This window comes from Raphanus sativus, unplaced genomic scaffold (genome assembly GCF_000801105.2).
Source record: "Raphanus sativus cultivar WK10039 unplaced genomic scaffold, ASM80110v3 Scaffold0309, whole genome shotgun sequence".
Taxonomy (NCBI): Eukaryota; Viridiplantae; Streptophyta; class Magnoliopsida; order Brassicales; family Brassicaceae; genus Raphanus; species Raphanus sativus.
Genome location: NW_026615629.1, coordinates 1 through 15,406, shown reverse-complemented (window position 1 = coordinate 15,406; position 15,406 = coordinate 1). Strand labels below are relative to the sequence as shown.

At 32.4% G+C, this 15,406-nt stretch overlaps 4 protein-coding genes across 4 annotated transcripts; 2 read left to right on the top strand and 2 right to left on the bottom strand.

Moving 5' to 3' along the window:
- Nucleotides 1-4,640: 4,640 nt before the first annotated feature.
- Nucleotides 4,641-6,494, bottom strand: LOC108843934 (methyl-CpG-binding domain-containing protein 7). The gene is made up of 4 exons (XM_018617096.2): nucleotides 6,120-6,494; nucleotides 5,661-5,753; nucleotides 5,241-5,456; nucleotides 4,641-5,159 (listed from the first exon to the last, which is right to left on the bottom strand). The coding sequence occupies exons 1-4, from the start codon at nucleotides 6,477-6,479 to the stop codon at nucleotides 4,875-4,877; spliced, it is 954 nt and encodes a 317-aa protein (XP_018472598.2). The 5' UTR covers nucleotides 6,480-6,494; the 3' UTR covers nucleotides 4,641-4,874.
- A 1,862-nt stretch (nucleotides 6,495-8,356) lies between these two features.
- On the top strand, nucleotides 8,357-9,078 carry LOC108844115 (zinc finger protein ZAT12). Its single transcript, XM_018617329.1, has one exon. The coding sequence runs from the start codon at nucleotides 8,428-8,430 to the stop codon at nucleotides 8,905-8,907; it is 480 nt and encodes a 159-aa protein (XP_018472831.1). The 5' UTR covers nucleotides 8,357-8,427; the 3' UTR covers nucleotides 8,908-9,078.
- A 1,951-nt stretch (nucleotides 9,079-11,029) lies between these two features.
- On the top strand, nucleotides 11,030-11,988 carry LOC108846652 (gibberellin-regulated protein 10-like). Its single transcript, XM_018619861.2, has 2 exons — nucleotides 11,030-11,321; nucleotides 11,422-11,988. Exons 1-2 carry the CDS (start codon nucleotides 11,234-11,236, stop codon nucleotides 11,607-11,609), a joined length of 276 nt encoding a protein of 91 aa, XP_018475363.1. The 5' UTR covers nucleotides 11,030-11,233; the 3' UTR covers nucleotides 11,610-11,988.
- A 50-nt stretch (nucleotides 11,989-12,038) lies between these two features.
- Nucleotides 12,039-13,274, bottom strand: LOC130501842 (40S ribosomal protein S15a-1-like). The gene is made up of 4 exons (XM_056996665.1): nucleotides 13,161-13,274; nucleotides 12,722-12,875; nucleotides 12,459-12,619; nucleotides 12,039-12,300 (listed from the first exon to the last, which is right to left on the bottom strand). Exons 2-4 carry the CDS (start codon nucleotides 12,852-12,854, stop codon nucleotides 12,202-12,204), a joined length of 393 nt encoding a protein of 130 aa, XP_056852645.1. The 5' UTR covers nucleotides 12,855-12,875; nucleotides 13,161-13,274; the 3' UTR covers nucleotides 12,039-12,201.
- Between the last annotated feature and the right edge of the window lie 2,132 nt (nucleotides 13,275-15,406).

Below are 15,406 nucleotides of genomic sequence, written 5' to 3'. Positions count from 1 at the left end.
CTCGCTCGAGTGTCAGTAAAATATTCCAAAACCAAACAGAAGAGGAAACAAGGTAACCTATGTAAGCCTTAAGTACACCTATCTTTTAGTTTCCTTTATCATAGCGTTTTAATAATATGGAAGAAGTATTATTTGTGTGAGACTGTGAGTATAAGAAGGCTATAGTCATTTTGGTAGTACTATTTTTGGTGAGGTTATGGTTGTAGTTTGTCCCTTAGCTTTATTAAAGTTTGATCAAGATATCATTGTAGAACCTTATATCCTTTAAATAAAGAATATAAAAGGAGATACTAAATCTTAAGGCTATGGGTCGAATTGTTGTGAATGTTTTGATAAGTGGCCTTTTGTATATAGCAGCAGCACTTGAGACTGAAAGTTAGATACTTAGATAATGCTTTTAGGATTAAGAATTAATTCTAAACACCCAACTAAATATTTATTTAGATGAGAAAGGCCAATTTGATTTGATTTGGCTTTGTGATTTGCCTCTTGGGGATCTGTCTTCATGTCTCAGAAAGTTTAATCTTTTACTCCATAATCTTTGAAACCTTATAAATATTTATTATTATGTGGTTTATTATTGGAATGCCATTAACCTTACACATGTGGTCATGTGTGTAACTTATGTGGCTTACATCTTCTATATATGCATGAACTAAAGTAGAGTAACTTGTGTCTAAGTACCTGTGTGCTGGTCCATAGAAGCAGAGAATACAGAGTATATATATATATATATATTCTCCTTTTCTCTGTATATATCTCTGATTGGTGGAGAGTTCCCAATATTCTTCAAATTGTTTTGTTCTGTGGAAAACTTTGAAAATGACTTACAGAAATATGAGAGAATTATACTAGCAAAAATATACCCAAGCACTAAAAAGGTTCCAGTTTACGTATATATGGAAAACTCGTGGATCCGAGTATCCAACCCTATTGAAGTTCCGGTCTGATCCTATGTTTACGACCGTGAAAAATTCTTACTGATTACATGGCTATTCGGATTTGATCCATAATAATTGCATCAACTAGGTCATTACGAAAGTAAATGTTAATTAGCCCTAACATTTAGTAACAGGATTTGGTTATCCATCTAATATAATTGAACACTAGAAAAAAAAAGTTGTTACTATGTATGGTTTTCTTCACATGTTTTTTCCCCTTAAAAACTATGTGGATGTGCTTGTCAGGACCGGCGTAGAGGGAAAGCCACCCAAACCAAAAATTGGAGCATCTAAATTGATAGAGCATATTTTTCAAAAAAAAAAATTAGTATTGATAAATAAATAAATTTTGTGAATTATTTTGTTAAAATATTACTTATTAGACATTTTTAGTTAGAATAAGATTTGTTGGACTTATCATCTAAATTAATGGAACATATTTTTCAAAAAAAATAATTATTAGTATTGATAAATAAATAAATTTTATGGATTCTTTTGTTAAAATATTACTTATTAGGCATTTTTAGTTAGAATAAGATTTGTTTGGCTTACAAATAAAAAAAAAGATTTGTTTGGCTTATACTTATCATCCAAATTAACGAGGCATATTTTCAAAAGAAAATTATTAGTATTGGTATATAAATAAATTTTGTGGGTTCTTTTGTTAAAATATTATTTATTAGACATTTTTAGTTAGAACAAAATTTATTGGACTTTTCAACAATATTTATGAATTTATTAAAAATTAAATATATAAGTATATTTATATTTTATACGATAGTAGACTATTTTTCTAAATACAAATTTACGTTGTTTTTATATTAGTTTGTGGTCTTGATAAATTATATACAAAGTGTGACAAAAAAAAATTATGCATAAGATATTAACAAAAAAATTATGTATACGGGCATAATTTTAAATTTGGATTGGGGCAATACAAAATATTAGTCCGGCACTGGTGCTTGTAATGCTTTAAATATCATATTCGGGGTTCTAATGGTTTTGCCTGTTGCTTTCATATTCTCGAGTTGTCCATTGTCCATTGTCCAATAGCGATTATAAAATTATACACACCACCACAATAGGAAAGCTACTAGATATTGACATCGAATAACAATTACATTAATACATTTGGAATAATAGGATTAGTAGATGACCGAAGCGAAAAGATTAAATAAAGTAAATATTAGTAACCAGCAGACCTTGCGCTGGTGGTACTTGAAGAGATCCCTAACACGGTACTTACAGTTTGATTCATGTTAGCCATTAAAATTAACATTTTGGTATCGTCAGTAAAAAAACAGATGGTCAAATTACAAACTGATAACTTTAGCTACGAACACGAAGACAAACACGAAGATAGTTTAGAGTCATCTTACAGTGGGGTCTAAATATTCTTGTATAATTTTTTTTTTTAAATTGGTTGTGGTCATCATATCAAATGGCCTCAAAGTTGTAAATCGGAAGTTCGAGGAGTGCACAACTTGATTAATTTTTGGAGATTTTTCTTATCTAGTTTGTTTTCTATATTTTAATATTTTAGTAAAACTTATAATTATGATAATAAATAAATATATTTTATACATTTATATTATTTTTATAAATATATTTATTACAATTATAATCTAGACGGATTGGTGTTTCAAAAAAAAAAATCTAGACGGATTAATAGGCTGCGTAAATTACGAAGGCCAAAAACTAAACCTTTATTTACCGGTGTTTAATCTATGTGGCCGATTCAAAACATTGCTTTTTATCTATTTATCTATTATTATATGGTATTATAGAAAATATAAAAATTCTCATAAGAGTTTTAGTTGTGTAGAACTGTTGAACTCGAGAATTGGCCCTTCTTTTTCTTTGGGAGTTGTCTTTGTAGTGGACGCCCCAAAATTCTAAAGAGATTAGAGTGAAGTAAGCAGACAGATATAAGACCTTAGTTACGTGGATGCCACCAATTCCTCTATGGCCAGTCCACTAAAGTAATACTTTTCCCCTTCAATTCCTTTGGCTCGTGACTTGCGAAGGCTTTGGCACTTACCATTTCAAGATAAGACCCTTTTGGTCCCACATTATCTTTCTTTCTTTTCTTTCATCATAACATAACTTCAGAATCCTATGATTTGTGTACTTGTTTTCAGCTTGTTTGGTTGCATTGCATGCGTCTCTACTCTCAGTAAACATTTGCCATGCATGCCTACTTGTTAAGAGCATCGCACGGACTGGATATTCTCGAGATCATTCTCTCTTAACGTTAACGTACGCCATGATTTATGATCCATGTATGGGAAATGTTACATAAACAATAGAATAATGCTAGTGCTTTAGGAAAACTAAAAAAAAAATTAAAAGACAAATTATTCATTTTTGGTTAATTAATGAGTAAAAGAGAGAAGATTGTTCCTCTCAGGCGACATCCTGAAAACTTATATATAAATTTTGTATACAATGAGAAGTAAGTGTACCCAGATCACGATTTCGTATAATCATTTAAGTGGTAAAATCATATAAACTCACATAATCACTCCCTTATTCATCCACCCTCTAATTTAAAACATCATTATACGATAGTTTTAGTACACAGAAGAAAACACACTGTTACCAAATGGTTTTAGTCTCGTCTCATATATTTCGTTGTTTTTTTTAAAGATGGGAAGAAGACTTGCACACAAAAAGACCAAATTAAATTAAAAGGCTATCTTTTCTAGCTAAGGGTCCAATATTCGATACCACTTTATAAATTTTGAACGATTATCTAACACTAACGAGTTGGCTAATACTAGTTTATATTTTGGCTAATAGATTATATTAAAGTGAGAAAGTTAAATAGGTTGAACAGTTTTAATATCACAGTCGACAATACATAGCTGGAAGTTTTTAGAATCTTACAAGATAAATACTAACACCTTGACATGAAAAGATCTGACAGAATAAAACAAACAATAGTATACATCGTTAAGTCGACCTTGGATTATTCTTTTTTTTTTACCTTGGATTATTCCTTACTTTGGAATTTAAACGAATCACGCCATCGTCACTTGTGCCATGTTATGAACAATGTTTTTTTTTTTTGACTAAAGGTGCAATGGTTTCTTTTCTCATCAAAATATTTAAATACATTATTGGATATCCAAAGATTATTGAAATGAATTAGTTTGGACTTAAAAGATTTTTTATTAATAAAAAACGAAATTATTATATTGTCGTAAAGTCAAAACAATTTAACTAAAAACAAGTAAGATAACTTTTAAAAGAAAAATTACGGAGTTTATATATAGCAATTTAGGTATTTTTAATAAATTATAGATCTCTTCTTTTAGCCTACCATCATATTTGTACTTACACTTTATCCGTCCATTTTTTACTATTATGAATCAGCTAATTAAAAGTACACAATCCATCACACCATGTATCTTCTTCATTTACTTTAAATAAGTTACTTCACAATGTTTAAAAAAGTTATTTCACATTGATGATTAATATCACTTAGAGAAGGTGTTGTCCAATTAAGCAGTCACTACTAGTTTTTAGCTTTCGCGACCGACTAGAGAGATCAGGCTTCCATCAGCATTATTCTAATACGATATATTTATAAATAAAGACGCCGTATATTAAACGAATAATCAACTCTGCACTATACAATACTATTGATAAGTTCTTTTGTTAATATATCTAGTTATGTACTCATTTGCATAATCGTTTGCTTGAAGGGTTTTTAATGTCATCCGACAAAGTTGGTTTACTATTGCACATCTTAATTTCCATACGACTCGACAAAAACAGAAAACATCCAATAGGACCAATACCTTATTAACATGCGCACTAAGCATGGAGAGAGACTACTGAGCGGGATAGCTTATTAGCATTCAAATTAAAAAGTGATAAAAAAAACCCGACCCAAAACGCCCAAATCAAGGAATCAGCAGACATTTGTTAAACCCGTTCTTGGATCAATGAGACAAAAGCCTCGGACCATGTCTTTTGGAGAGAGCTAGAGACGTCCGAGCCGCTAACATGCGCACTAAACATGCTTCCTACTGGACCCGTCAGTACCCATTTAACTTTCTCCGGTGGGTTTGGGTCAATATCCACGCTCTCAAATCCGGTACCATCCGGGTTCGCCAAAATCTGCCCGGAATCAACTGTACCACCGTTCAAGTATGTCTCAACAGCAGGCAGAGAACGGAACTTCTTCCCTGTTCCTGGCTCAATGTAAAACTGCAAACAAACAGCAGCAAGCGGTTTAGAAATAAGGCACAAACCAAAGATAAACCAAAGAGGCAGATGTGTGAAGTGTACTCTGTCTATTCGACCGGAATTTTTCCGGGGTTTCTCCTCAACGATCCAACCATCAGGTAGATTGAAATCTTTGGAAGGGACACGGTTATGCTGCTGCTGTAAAAGCACAAGCTGCTGCTGATGCTGATAATCGTTACGCTTCCCTGATTCATTCAAGTATCTCTCAACGGAGACAAGGGAACGGAACCGCTTTCCCGTTTTTCTCTCAACATAAAACTGCAAAGAAACAACAATTACTAACAGAGTAACAGTTTCAGAGCATTGTTACGCTGAAAATAGATTTAAAAGCTTATAAAAAAAAATGATCTCAGATAATGTTTATCACATTCTGCTCTACTCTTTGTAGTCTCTCACACACTAACCGGACTAGGTTGTTCTACGCGAATCAAATTTAGCCAAGATGGTTCTCATAAGCTATACCCTATCAATATGGTAGGAGTTTCTCCTCGGACACTCCTCAGCGGTCCATCCTTTAGGCAAACGGAAACCCTTGGATGCATAGCTGCGACGATCCTGTAAATAAATTTAGAAAAAAAAAAGCAAAAACACAGTGAATAAAAAAGCTTTTTGATCCAAGATTAATTGTATGCTCTTGTGCAATTTCAAAATCTAGATCAAGGGACCTGTTTGGTTCTGTTTATGTACTTCGAACCAAGAATGTGTATGTAGTAAGAGAAACGAATCAATACATAGAGGGTACACAAGCAATAACCATAGAGCTAATTTTACATTTCTATTGCACATAGGACAAATCTAAATCAAAATTCCTTCTTTAGCATTCAATTTCAGAATTATTAAAAAAAAAAGCAACATTGTGTTTGGATAACAATCGAGAATCTGAAAAAAAGATTCGATCTAAGTCAGCTCGCTCTCACTTACCGAATCGTCGGCACGGCCTTTGCTTCTACGAGACGATGGTCGCGGCCGACTCAAACCATGCAAAGATTTCCGGCGAGATGGAGCGGGGTCCACGATCTGTAGCTTGGATTCGCGACTGTTACGCGCCGGAACGGAGGCTGAGGATGATGATGATCTCGTTTTCATCTTCTTCGTTGCCGGGTTTAACCCGATTGAGAGCTTTAGTGGGTCAACAGACACAAACACAAACAGTTTATGTAAGTACCAACAACCACTTGTCACTAAACACTCCAGCAGATAGCCACGTGTCAAATACACAATTCCCAAAGTAGTTACTCTCGAATTTATGAAGTGTTTTCTCTTTTCTGATTTCTCATTCATGATTCAAAAATATTTACTGTAAACTTTGGTCTACTGTAAAGCACTCTAGAGGCAAACGTCAAATTCCATTCAATGGGTTTAATTGACATTAACATGTTCCTTTTTTTTTTCTGCTGTCCTGTAAACCTGAAAGCTCAACTCAGACAGTCAGACTTAAATCGAAAACGTTGGAGTTAGCCTCTAGTTTTCACTTTTCAGCTAATATCAAAAATTATTGAATAGTCTTTGTTCGTTGTATAAAAATTATGGAAACAGATTCAGGATACAAAACGGATCAATGTGTGGCGATGTGGGCCAAGGCCTTGGGCCGATTCGAAATTGTCATTTCCATGCTTGATAAAGGACGATTATTTTTTTTTCTTTTTAAATGTCAGGTAATTAATTTCCAGTTTAGTTATTAATCAACTGGGTTTTAATAGTATAGATGCTAGAGTTTTCTAAGAGTACCTCCAATATATAGCTTCATTTTAAAAAAAGAAATAGAGTAATTTTTTCAATCATACTTTATTTTTGAGTGAGATTAAAAGAATTAAATATTAAATAATAATGTGTAAACATATCTTATTATGTTTTAGAGTGAAAAATGAAATGATACTAAAGAATATATCACTCCAGAATGGAATTTGGAATGAAAGTATATAACTAGAAATACTATAACAACGCCAAATAATTTAAATGGAAATTTTGAAGTTTTCTTCAAAAAGATATGATTTATTTAGATTGGTCTTTTAAAGTATGATGAGTGCATACTATTTCTTTCTTTGGCGTACAAGGCACTACGGAAATAGATAGAGATACAGAAACAAAACAAGTCGGTCATATACGTTAGTTGGTAATCCTATCACTCCCCAACAACCATATACTTGTCTAATCATACAAACTGTTTTTGAATAGACTTTTTGTACTTGACCTGAATCATCTAACTGATTAGTCAATAAATGGAGAAGGTTCTAGATGGGAATGTGAAAACAAGATGCTTAAGGCATATAAACAACTGCTTAGCGGAGTTCGGACCGCGTGAAACAAGTACTAGAAGAAGATCCACGTCACTCTCTCCCTTTTTTTAAATTATCTCCTCTTCTTGCTTCCCACGTCTCCATCAAGTCTCCGTACATAACGCCTCGTTAATTTACTCTCTCACTTACTCGACACGGCGCCTACGTTTCACGCATTTTGCTTTGTCATGCCTTGCACTGGTATCAACTGTAAAACGCTCATTGCTGACGTCAGTTTGTATAGAACATTCTATAACAAATTGTTCTTTTCTTCCCCGAGAGATTTAAACACTCTTTGCTAGCTATTCCGGTATATAATTATAATTTAAAATAGTAAATATAAATTGCCAGAATCAAAAACATATATACAAAAAGAAAGAAATTAATAACGTTTTCTGATTTTAGTATAACCGTATAAGCTAATGAAATAACTTAAGAATCGAATCCATGACTTTAAAAGTACATTTGTATAAATCAAATATATCGAGAAGGCTGTTTATAATAATATAAATATACTGTAGTGTCTAGAAGACGGCTGGTGAGAAAATCACGCGCAGGGCGTAGTACGTAGTAACTAGAAGACAATGAATCAAACTCAAGAGTACTATTAATGTTAATAAATGAAAAATATCTAAGGGTACGTTCGAGAAAGCACGAGGAAGATTCTCATCCACATGAAAGTCTCCAAAGCTACGCGGTGTCGCAAGTCGTGACCACATAACTCGCATCTTCGTTCTCTACCCCTTCGTTTACCACGTAATTACGATAACACCACACTTATTCGCAGCCACTTCCTTATACACCAAGTCACAAGGGTATATTCGTCATATTTCCACACGTCTTCAGTCCACACAACTCCATATCTATAAATACATTCCAAACAGACACAACTTACAACAACAACAATCACACCAAACACACATACACAACAAACAAAGAAAACAAAAACAAAAATGGTTGCAATCTCTGAGATTAAGTCGACGGTGGAGGATACGGCGGTGGCGAATTGTCTGATGCTTTTATCAAGAGTCGGACAAGAACCCGTGGGAGATCAAAAACGCGTTTTCACGTGTAAAACGTGTTTGAAAGAGTTCCATTCGTTTCAAGCGTTAGGAGGTCACAGCGCGAGCCACAAGAAGCATAACAACAATGAGAACCTCTCTGGATTGATAAAGAAAGCTAAAGCCCCCTCGTCGCATACTTGTCCCATATGCGGAGTGGAGTTTCCGATGGGACAAGCTCTAGGAGGTCACATGAGGAGACACAGGAACGAGAGTGGGGCTGCGTTGGTTACACGGGCGTTACTACCAGAGCCGACGATGACGACGTTGAAGAAGTCGAGCAGTGGGAAGAGGGTGGCTTGTTTGGATCTGAGTTTGGGGATGGTTGAGAATTTGAATCTCAAGTTGGAGCTTGGAAGAACAGTTTGTTAATTAATTTGTTTCTTTTGTCTGAATATATTAATGAGTTTCTCTCATTTTTTGAATTTTTCCTTAAATAGTTTAGATTTGTACATACATATCTGCAGATTTAGGAAACTTCAAATACTTCATAGGGTGTAATCTTATACTATTTCCTAGAGAATATATTTGTTACTTTTAGCATTGAGATTTGCTATATATGATATCTTTCAGTTTTTACAGAAGAAAAAAAGAAATTAACTAGAACATCACATACTAATCAGTTTTGTTTAATTATCAAAACTAGTGAGAGCTATCTAGAATGTTCTCTAGCAAGTTGATTGGGGTTACTGCTCATTCGCTAGAAAACAAAACACTAAAAAGAAAAAGCTACACAGAGTGGTCACTTGAACGTCGGCGTTGAACGTGAGGGCTAAATCTATTTCCGACATCAGATAGCAAAAGTACAAACAGATGTTTTGGGCCGAAAAGTCTTGTAGAGATGAACGGTCAAGATTAGACGTCACGCGTATGATAAGCTTCATGGTAACCGCAACACCAGATCATTCAACTTTTGCTTTGAAACGGAAAAAATAACTGAAGCAAAATTCAGGTGCTTCTCTCCCCCACCGTATTATCGATTTAACGTTCTTCCCCGGCGATATCACGCTCTCACTTATTACCGGCGATCGAGTTTCCGACTAACAATCGAAGTAACTAAGTCTTCTGGTTTCTCCAGTTCTCATACATTCCGAAGTCAATTAGATTTCGGTTTCTTAAATTTTAAAAAAAAAACAGATTTTTGCTATGAATTCGTTTTAAAGGTTTGATTTTTCTCGAAAGGATAAGTTAGAACTCCCACTTGCTCTTCAATAATCGAGAGTAGTAGTAGTAGTAGTTTTTTAAAAAAAAATTGGCAATGGAGGGGGCATTCTTTATGGTAATGGTGATCACATTTGGTGAAATTAGCGATGAACAAGGTGTTGGCTCTAGTTCTGATGTGGTTGGGAACTATCAATCTTATGTTCAGGATCCAATTGGAACTTCTGATATGGTGTATGGCCAAGAAACCACATAGACCAGTGGACAACAAGTGGCTTAAACCGAGTTTGGAGTCTTCCAAATGAACAAAGCAGAGAGTCAGAGGCCAGGACGGCAGGACGTCAAAGAAAGAAGCTTCTTCAACAAGGTTTCTTATTCATATTATGCAAACTTTTTCTGTTCGGATTGTGCAAACTTGTTTGCCATTTTGTATTAGATATGAGCTACTCTTTGCCAACCAATTTCACTAGAAATATGTATTGAACTAAAATGACTTGTTGAGTTAAAAAAAATTAAAAATAAAAGCTTTACACTGGATTATGTGGTATGTAGTTAAAATATATTTACCGATTTAATGTAAATAAACTATGTGTAAATGACACACATACATATATGAATGATGAGAGTTGAAGTAAAGAAAGCGAAGAAAGTGTGGAACACTAAACCTCTTTTTTTTTTGAACAAAGAACAAACCATATATAAAGTCTCGAGGGGACCGGTTTGCCAAAATTAATTAGAAGTTGAATCCATTTCATCTGTCAGCCTATTGGGCAAGATCCATATATATATATAAAAAGACGAGATCTAGTTTAACCAAGTGCCGTGAGTGACATTCATTAATACATTGTTGAAGTAGGTGGTCTATCAGTTTAGTCTAACTCATTATCATATTTGTAACCAGTCTAGTATTTTGGTTTTGGTTGACATCCTTGACTTTGAGGTAAAAGTATATGCATTGCGTTAAACAACAAATATTTCTTATCATCTTATGGACTGTTTTGTAAAAATGGAATATGTCAAATATTAGTTGAAAATTTAAGAATGTGAAACAAAGAGAAGAAAACTGTAGAAGTTCTCCTTGCCTTTAGGTCCGGTTAAGTGTGCAACTCTTGTTATATCTTCAACGCGATGGTCGCTCAACGTGAACGACATTGTGCCTTCATTTGTCATTAATTAAATTTCAAGAAATTTTCTGATAATCAATATATAATTAATTAAAAGATGCTATACTTAATTAGTTTAACTATTTACGTAATTTATATTCAAGATACTAGTATAAAAAGTGTTGATATGTCTGGTTTGATTTGCATGCGATAAGTCATTAATGAATTTATATCGATAGCTGATTTTTAGACACAAAACGCTTCACCTACTGGTCCAAATCCAAGAGTCTTCACTATCAATAACTTCTTTTTGTAGCCTCATTTTGCTCATCCCAAACATTCACTTCTTTTTCATAGTGTGCGAGATCAGAGTTTTTTTTCTTCCTTTTCCCAAAGCAACAAGGCTTATCGAAGCAAATTAAATCTCACCAAGAATGAAGATGAAGTTGGCTGTTGTGCAGTTCTTCGTTATATCTCTTCTCCTTTCAACTTCTTTGTTCATTCTTTCAAACGCCGATTCGTGTAAGTGATACATAGTCCATTTAGTTTTACAAGATTACTTTTATTAGAATATCACTATCTAAATTTGTAAATTTTATATTTGAAATGATACATAAATTAGCACCATGTAACGGAAAATGCAACGTGAGATGTTCAAAGGCAGGAAGACAAGATCGGTGTCTCAAGTATTGCAATATATGTTGCGAGAAATGTGATCATTGTGTTCCCTCAGGCACTTACGGAAACAAAGATGAATGTCCTTGTTACCGCGATATGAAGAACTCTAAAGGCCAACCCAAATGTCCTTGAACATGTTTGATAAATTATATGTGCTGGTTGACAAATTAAATAAGGAGTTCAATAAATTATATGTATGAAAAATGTGAAAGATCTCAATAAGCAAAGCAAGTTTAGTTAAACACCAAAGTGCAGTTTAAATGTATGAAGAATGCATATTATGTGTGGTTAATCTAAACAATTTTGAGATGAATATGCTTAAAACGTTATATAGCGTGATGATAAACTCAATTGCATATTATGTGTGGTTAATGAAAACAATTTTGAGATGAATATGCTTAAAACGTTATATAGCGTGATGATTAACTCAATCGCTATTTATCTAATCAAATTACACAATTATCTCAAGTAGAAGATCGAAACAAAGAGCCACAAATCTCAAGAACTGAAGATAAAGAGCAATAGATATGATGATTGGGTCAAGAAAACATGAACTGGAAATGACTGTCTAACTTTGCAAGTCTTTTAACTTCGGCGAAAAATCCATAACGAACAAAACGGCATATTATCTATAAGATAGCAAACGCAACAAAAAATCTACCGCCCTTTTACATCATCTCACAAAAAGACAAAGTATAACCGGGCAAGATGATTCTCTTGAAGCTCAGTAAAAGAATCCAAGGACCTTGCCACCAACGTTCTTCCTCCTGGCTTCTTCGTGGTCCATGATACCGGCAGAGGTTGTCAGCACAATGTAGCCAAACTGCAATTATCAGACAATTCAAGTTATAAGACTTACTCTACACCAGACAAAGCATAACTCATATAGGATAAGTAGATAAGAATATTGAAATTCAGCCATTGCGTACAACTTTTATTACATGAACTAAAACATAGAGGCGCATGACTAAAGAAACTGACCTGTCTGGAAGGAAGAAGACGTGCGGTCCATCCTTCGATCTCCTTAACTCCGACATCGAAGCGAGGACTGATGACACCGCATTTGTTCAGCCTACCATTGAGCTCAACCACGATCTTACCAGACCTGTGGTCATCAACGTACTCGAACTCGCCAATGTAACCTGCAGTTACACCGAAATAAGAACACAAGCACGACAAAATACAAAAATAAAAAAAATGAAGAATAAGCGTCAGACAATTGAGTATTCATTCACACAGTATACCGTGTTTCTGCATGACAGTGAGAACCTTGATGATGACCTTGGAAGAAGGTCGGATCATCACCTGCCTCTTCCCTCTCTTCTCCGCATTGTACATGCTCTTAAACGCATCGTTTAGCACGCTGATCCTCACCATCCTTCAAAAAACTCAGAAAAGCTGAAACCACAAACATTCAACAAAACAAAGGCTATTAAGCAAACATTTCATTCCAGCGATTGCAACACCAAAACTAATCACAAAACAACGTAAACAAAAGAACTGGAAGCAAAAATTTCAAGTAGATCTAATCGTATTTTGGATACAGAACTATCAGTATCCTACTGTGAAACCGAACAAAACGAGGCCAAATTTCAAACTAAGAGAATATTTTATTGCGTCCTGATTATTGAGCAGGCAAGGGTGCAGATCGAAGAATCGTATGAAGTAGGAGGTTTTTCTAACCTTGAAATTCGAAATCTAAGTTGGTAGCCGCACAAATCACTTCCTGCTAAATGTCGAAGGAACAGAATTGAACAAGAGAGCTGAGCTAAATATGATGAGTGAATTAGGGTTTTTGACTTTGTTGTGGGTCGTCTTTAATGGATCCGGGCTTTTTAGTAGGCTTGTAGAGACATTAATGGGCTTTTCTTGAAACTTCGCCAACATCGTTACCGTCAGTCCTTGTAGCAATCAAACGGTAGAGAGTGAGTTATTTTTTTATTCAGGAGCGTATACCGTATTGTTGTGGGTGGGTTTGTGTTAACCGAAATCGAACCAATAAATAACTACAAAAATAAACAACTCTGTAAAATCCATTGGTTTTATAACCAAGGCCACAAGGATACAAGATGAGAACATAAGCTATCGCTTGACAGCTTATGTATGAATGATTGAATGATTGTATTTGACGGTTGCCTTAATCCAACTGAAAATAAGCCAAAATAATTAAATAGCATCAAACTAAATCGAACGGTGGAAAATGGTGCTACATACTTCAAAACTGGAATGAATTCTGTGATTTGATTATCTAATCTATTAATTTAGGGTTCTATTTTTATCTACTATTAACAAGTCATAGTAGGACCACTTAAAGAATTAGTCAATATGACATATTTGATTATTTGTATTAACAATAAACCAACTATAAATATATTAACAATAAACCAACTATAAATTTGATTTTTTTAATTATAATAAAATCTGTTGAGAAAGAATCTAACAAAATCTTAGTTTAAAATTTAAATATTTTTTTATAAATAACACATTAATATATTTCGAAATTAGTAATATAATATTTTTATAAGTAAATTTAACTAAAACTTATTATAAAAAAGAAAATAAAAAATTCTTTATACTAACTTTTTTATAGATTCTATGATATATTCCGTATTATATAAAAATAGAAGTGCTATATGAATTAAATATTAAAAATATATTAAATAGGTAAATTAACAAAAAAAAATTATTTTATTTTTAACTTAAATAAATTATTTGATCATCATATAATGGATTAAACTTCGAAAACTATATAATACTTTTTATATTAAAATAAATGTATTAACATAAGTTAAAATTGTATATTTACAGCCATATTTATCTTTTATTTATTTGAAACTATTAGCAATATATTGCTTAAAAATGTTTATATACAAAAATATAATAGTATATAATAACCTTTAGTTCATATACTATTTAAAATATGTTATTAGTAAAATATGAAATTTCAGTAATTCATTTAAAATATTAGTGACAAAAATCAAATTTTAATTATAAATTTTATTTATTTTAATTGTAAAAAATTTGTTTGATAAAGAATTAAAAATATCACAAAAATTCAAATATTTTATAAAATATACAGTAATGTAGTACCAAAACAAATTCAAAATTCATGTATTATTCCAAACTCAAATAGTTGTGTAATTTTCCAAAGTTGTCTCGAAAAATATATTATTTTGAAAATAAATATTCAAACTCAAAATGATAATATTTCAATTTTACAAAAGACAAAATCATGGATAATAAAGATTAACTTTTTGAAATGTACCTGAAAAAAACTAACTATATATTTTGTAAAAATTTAAAGTAACCTAATGTTTTGACGTCTTAATTTAAAAAAAATAGAACTTAATATCATAACATCCAAAACAAATATCCTATATAATAAATTTAATAAAATAGTATGATAGATACTACTATGTATAAAGTTTTACTAAAACAATAGGATTATTATTTAAAATAAATAAATCCCGTAAAATACTAAAATGAGATATGTTAAAGTATATTTTCTTAAACACAACATGTAAATATAATTATTTTAGTCATATTTATTTTCTATAATATAAATAAATAAAATTTAAAAATGTATTATATGCCAAATTTTTAAATTAAAGAAAACAACATAATTTGAATGGGGTTCTCTATTTGAGTATTTCATATTTTTATTTATTTTACCTAACTCGAAAATATATTAGTAAGTAATAAAAATCAATAACAAAGTAAATTTTTTTTAAAAAACCATTATATATTAATAATACTTAATAAGAAATATAAACAATAATATGATATAGTAATACAATATATAACACTAAAATAGAATTATATATTTAAAACATTTTTAATAATATAAAATATATTTTAAAAAATATAAATATATCCGCACGAACGTGCGGGTTAAAATCTAGTTGTTTTTAGATTGTTAATGGCCAATT

Coding starts and splice junctions, on each gene's coding strand:
- LOC108843934 (XM_018617096.2), bottom strand. CDS start 6,479: ATGAATGAGAAATCAGAAAAGAGAAAACACTTCATAAATTCGAGAGTA. Junction 5,457..5,660: donor ACTCCTACCATATTGATAGG/GTATAGCTTATG, acceptor GTTTCTTTGCAG/TTTTATGTTGAGAGAAAAAC. Junction 5,160..5,240: donor ATTCCGGTCGAATAGACAGA/GTACACTTCACA, acceptor GTTTGTTTGCAG/TTTTACATTGAGCCAGGAAC.
- LOC108844115 (XM_018617329.1), top strand. CDS start 8,428: ATGGTTGCAATCTCTGAGATTAAGTCGACGGTGGAGGATACGGCGGTG.
- LOC108846652 (XM_018619861.2), top strand. CDS start 11,234: ATGAAGATGAAGTTGGCTGTTGTGCAGTTCTTCGTTATATCTCTTCTC. Junction 11,322..11,421: donor TCTTTCAAACGCCGATTCGT/GTAAGTGATACA, acceptor TACATAAATTAG/CACCATGTAACGGAAAATGC.
- LOC130501842 (XM_056996665.1), bottom strand. CDS start 12,854: ATGGTGAGGATCAGCGTGCTAAACGATGCGTTTAAGAGCATGTACAAT. Junction 12,620..12,721: donor CACTGTCATGCAGAAACACG/GTATACTGTGTG, acceptor GTGTAACTGCAG/GTTACATTGGCGAGTTCGAG. Junction 12,301..12,458: donor GTCTTCTTCCTTCCAGACAG/GTCAGTTTCTTT, acceptor TGATAATTGCAG/TTTGGCTACATTGTGCTGAC.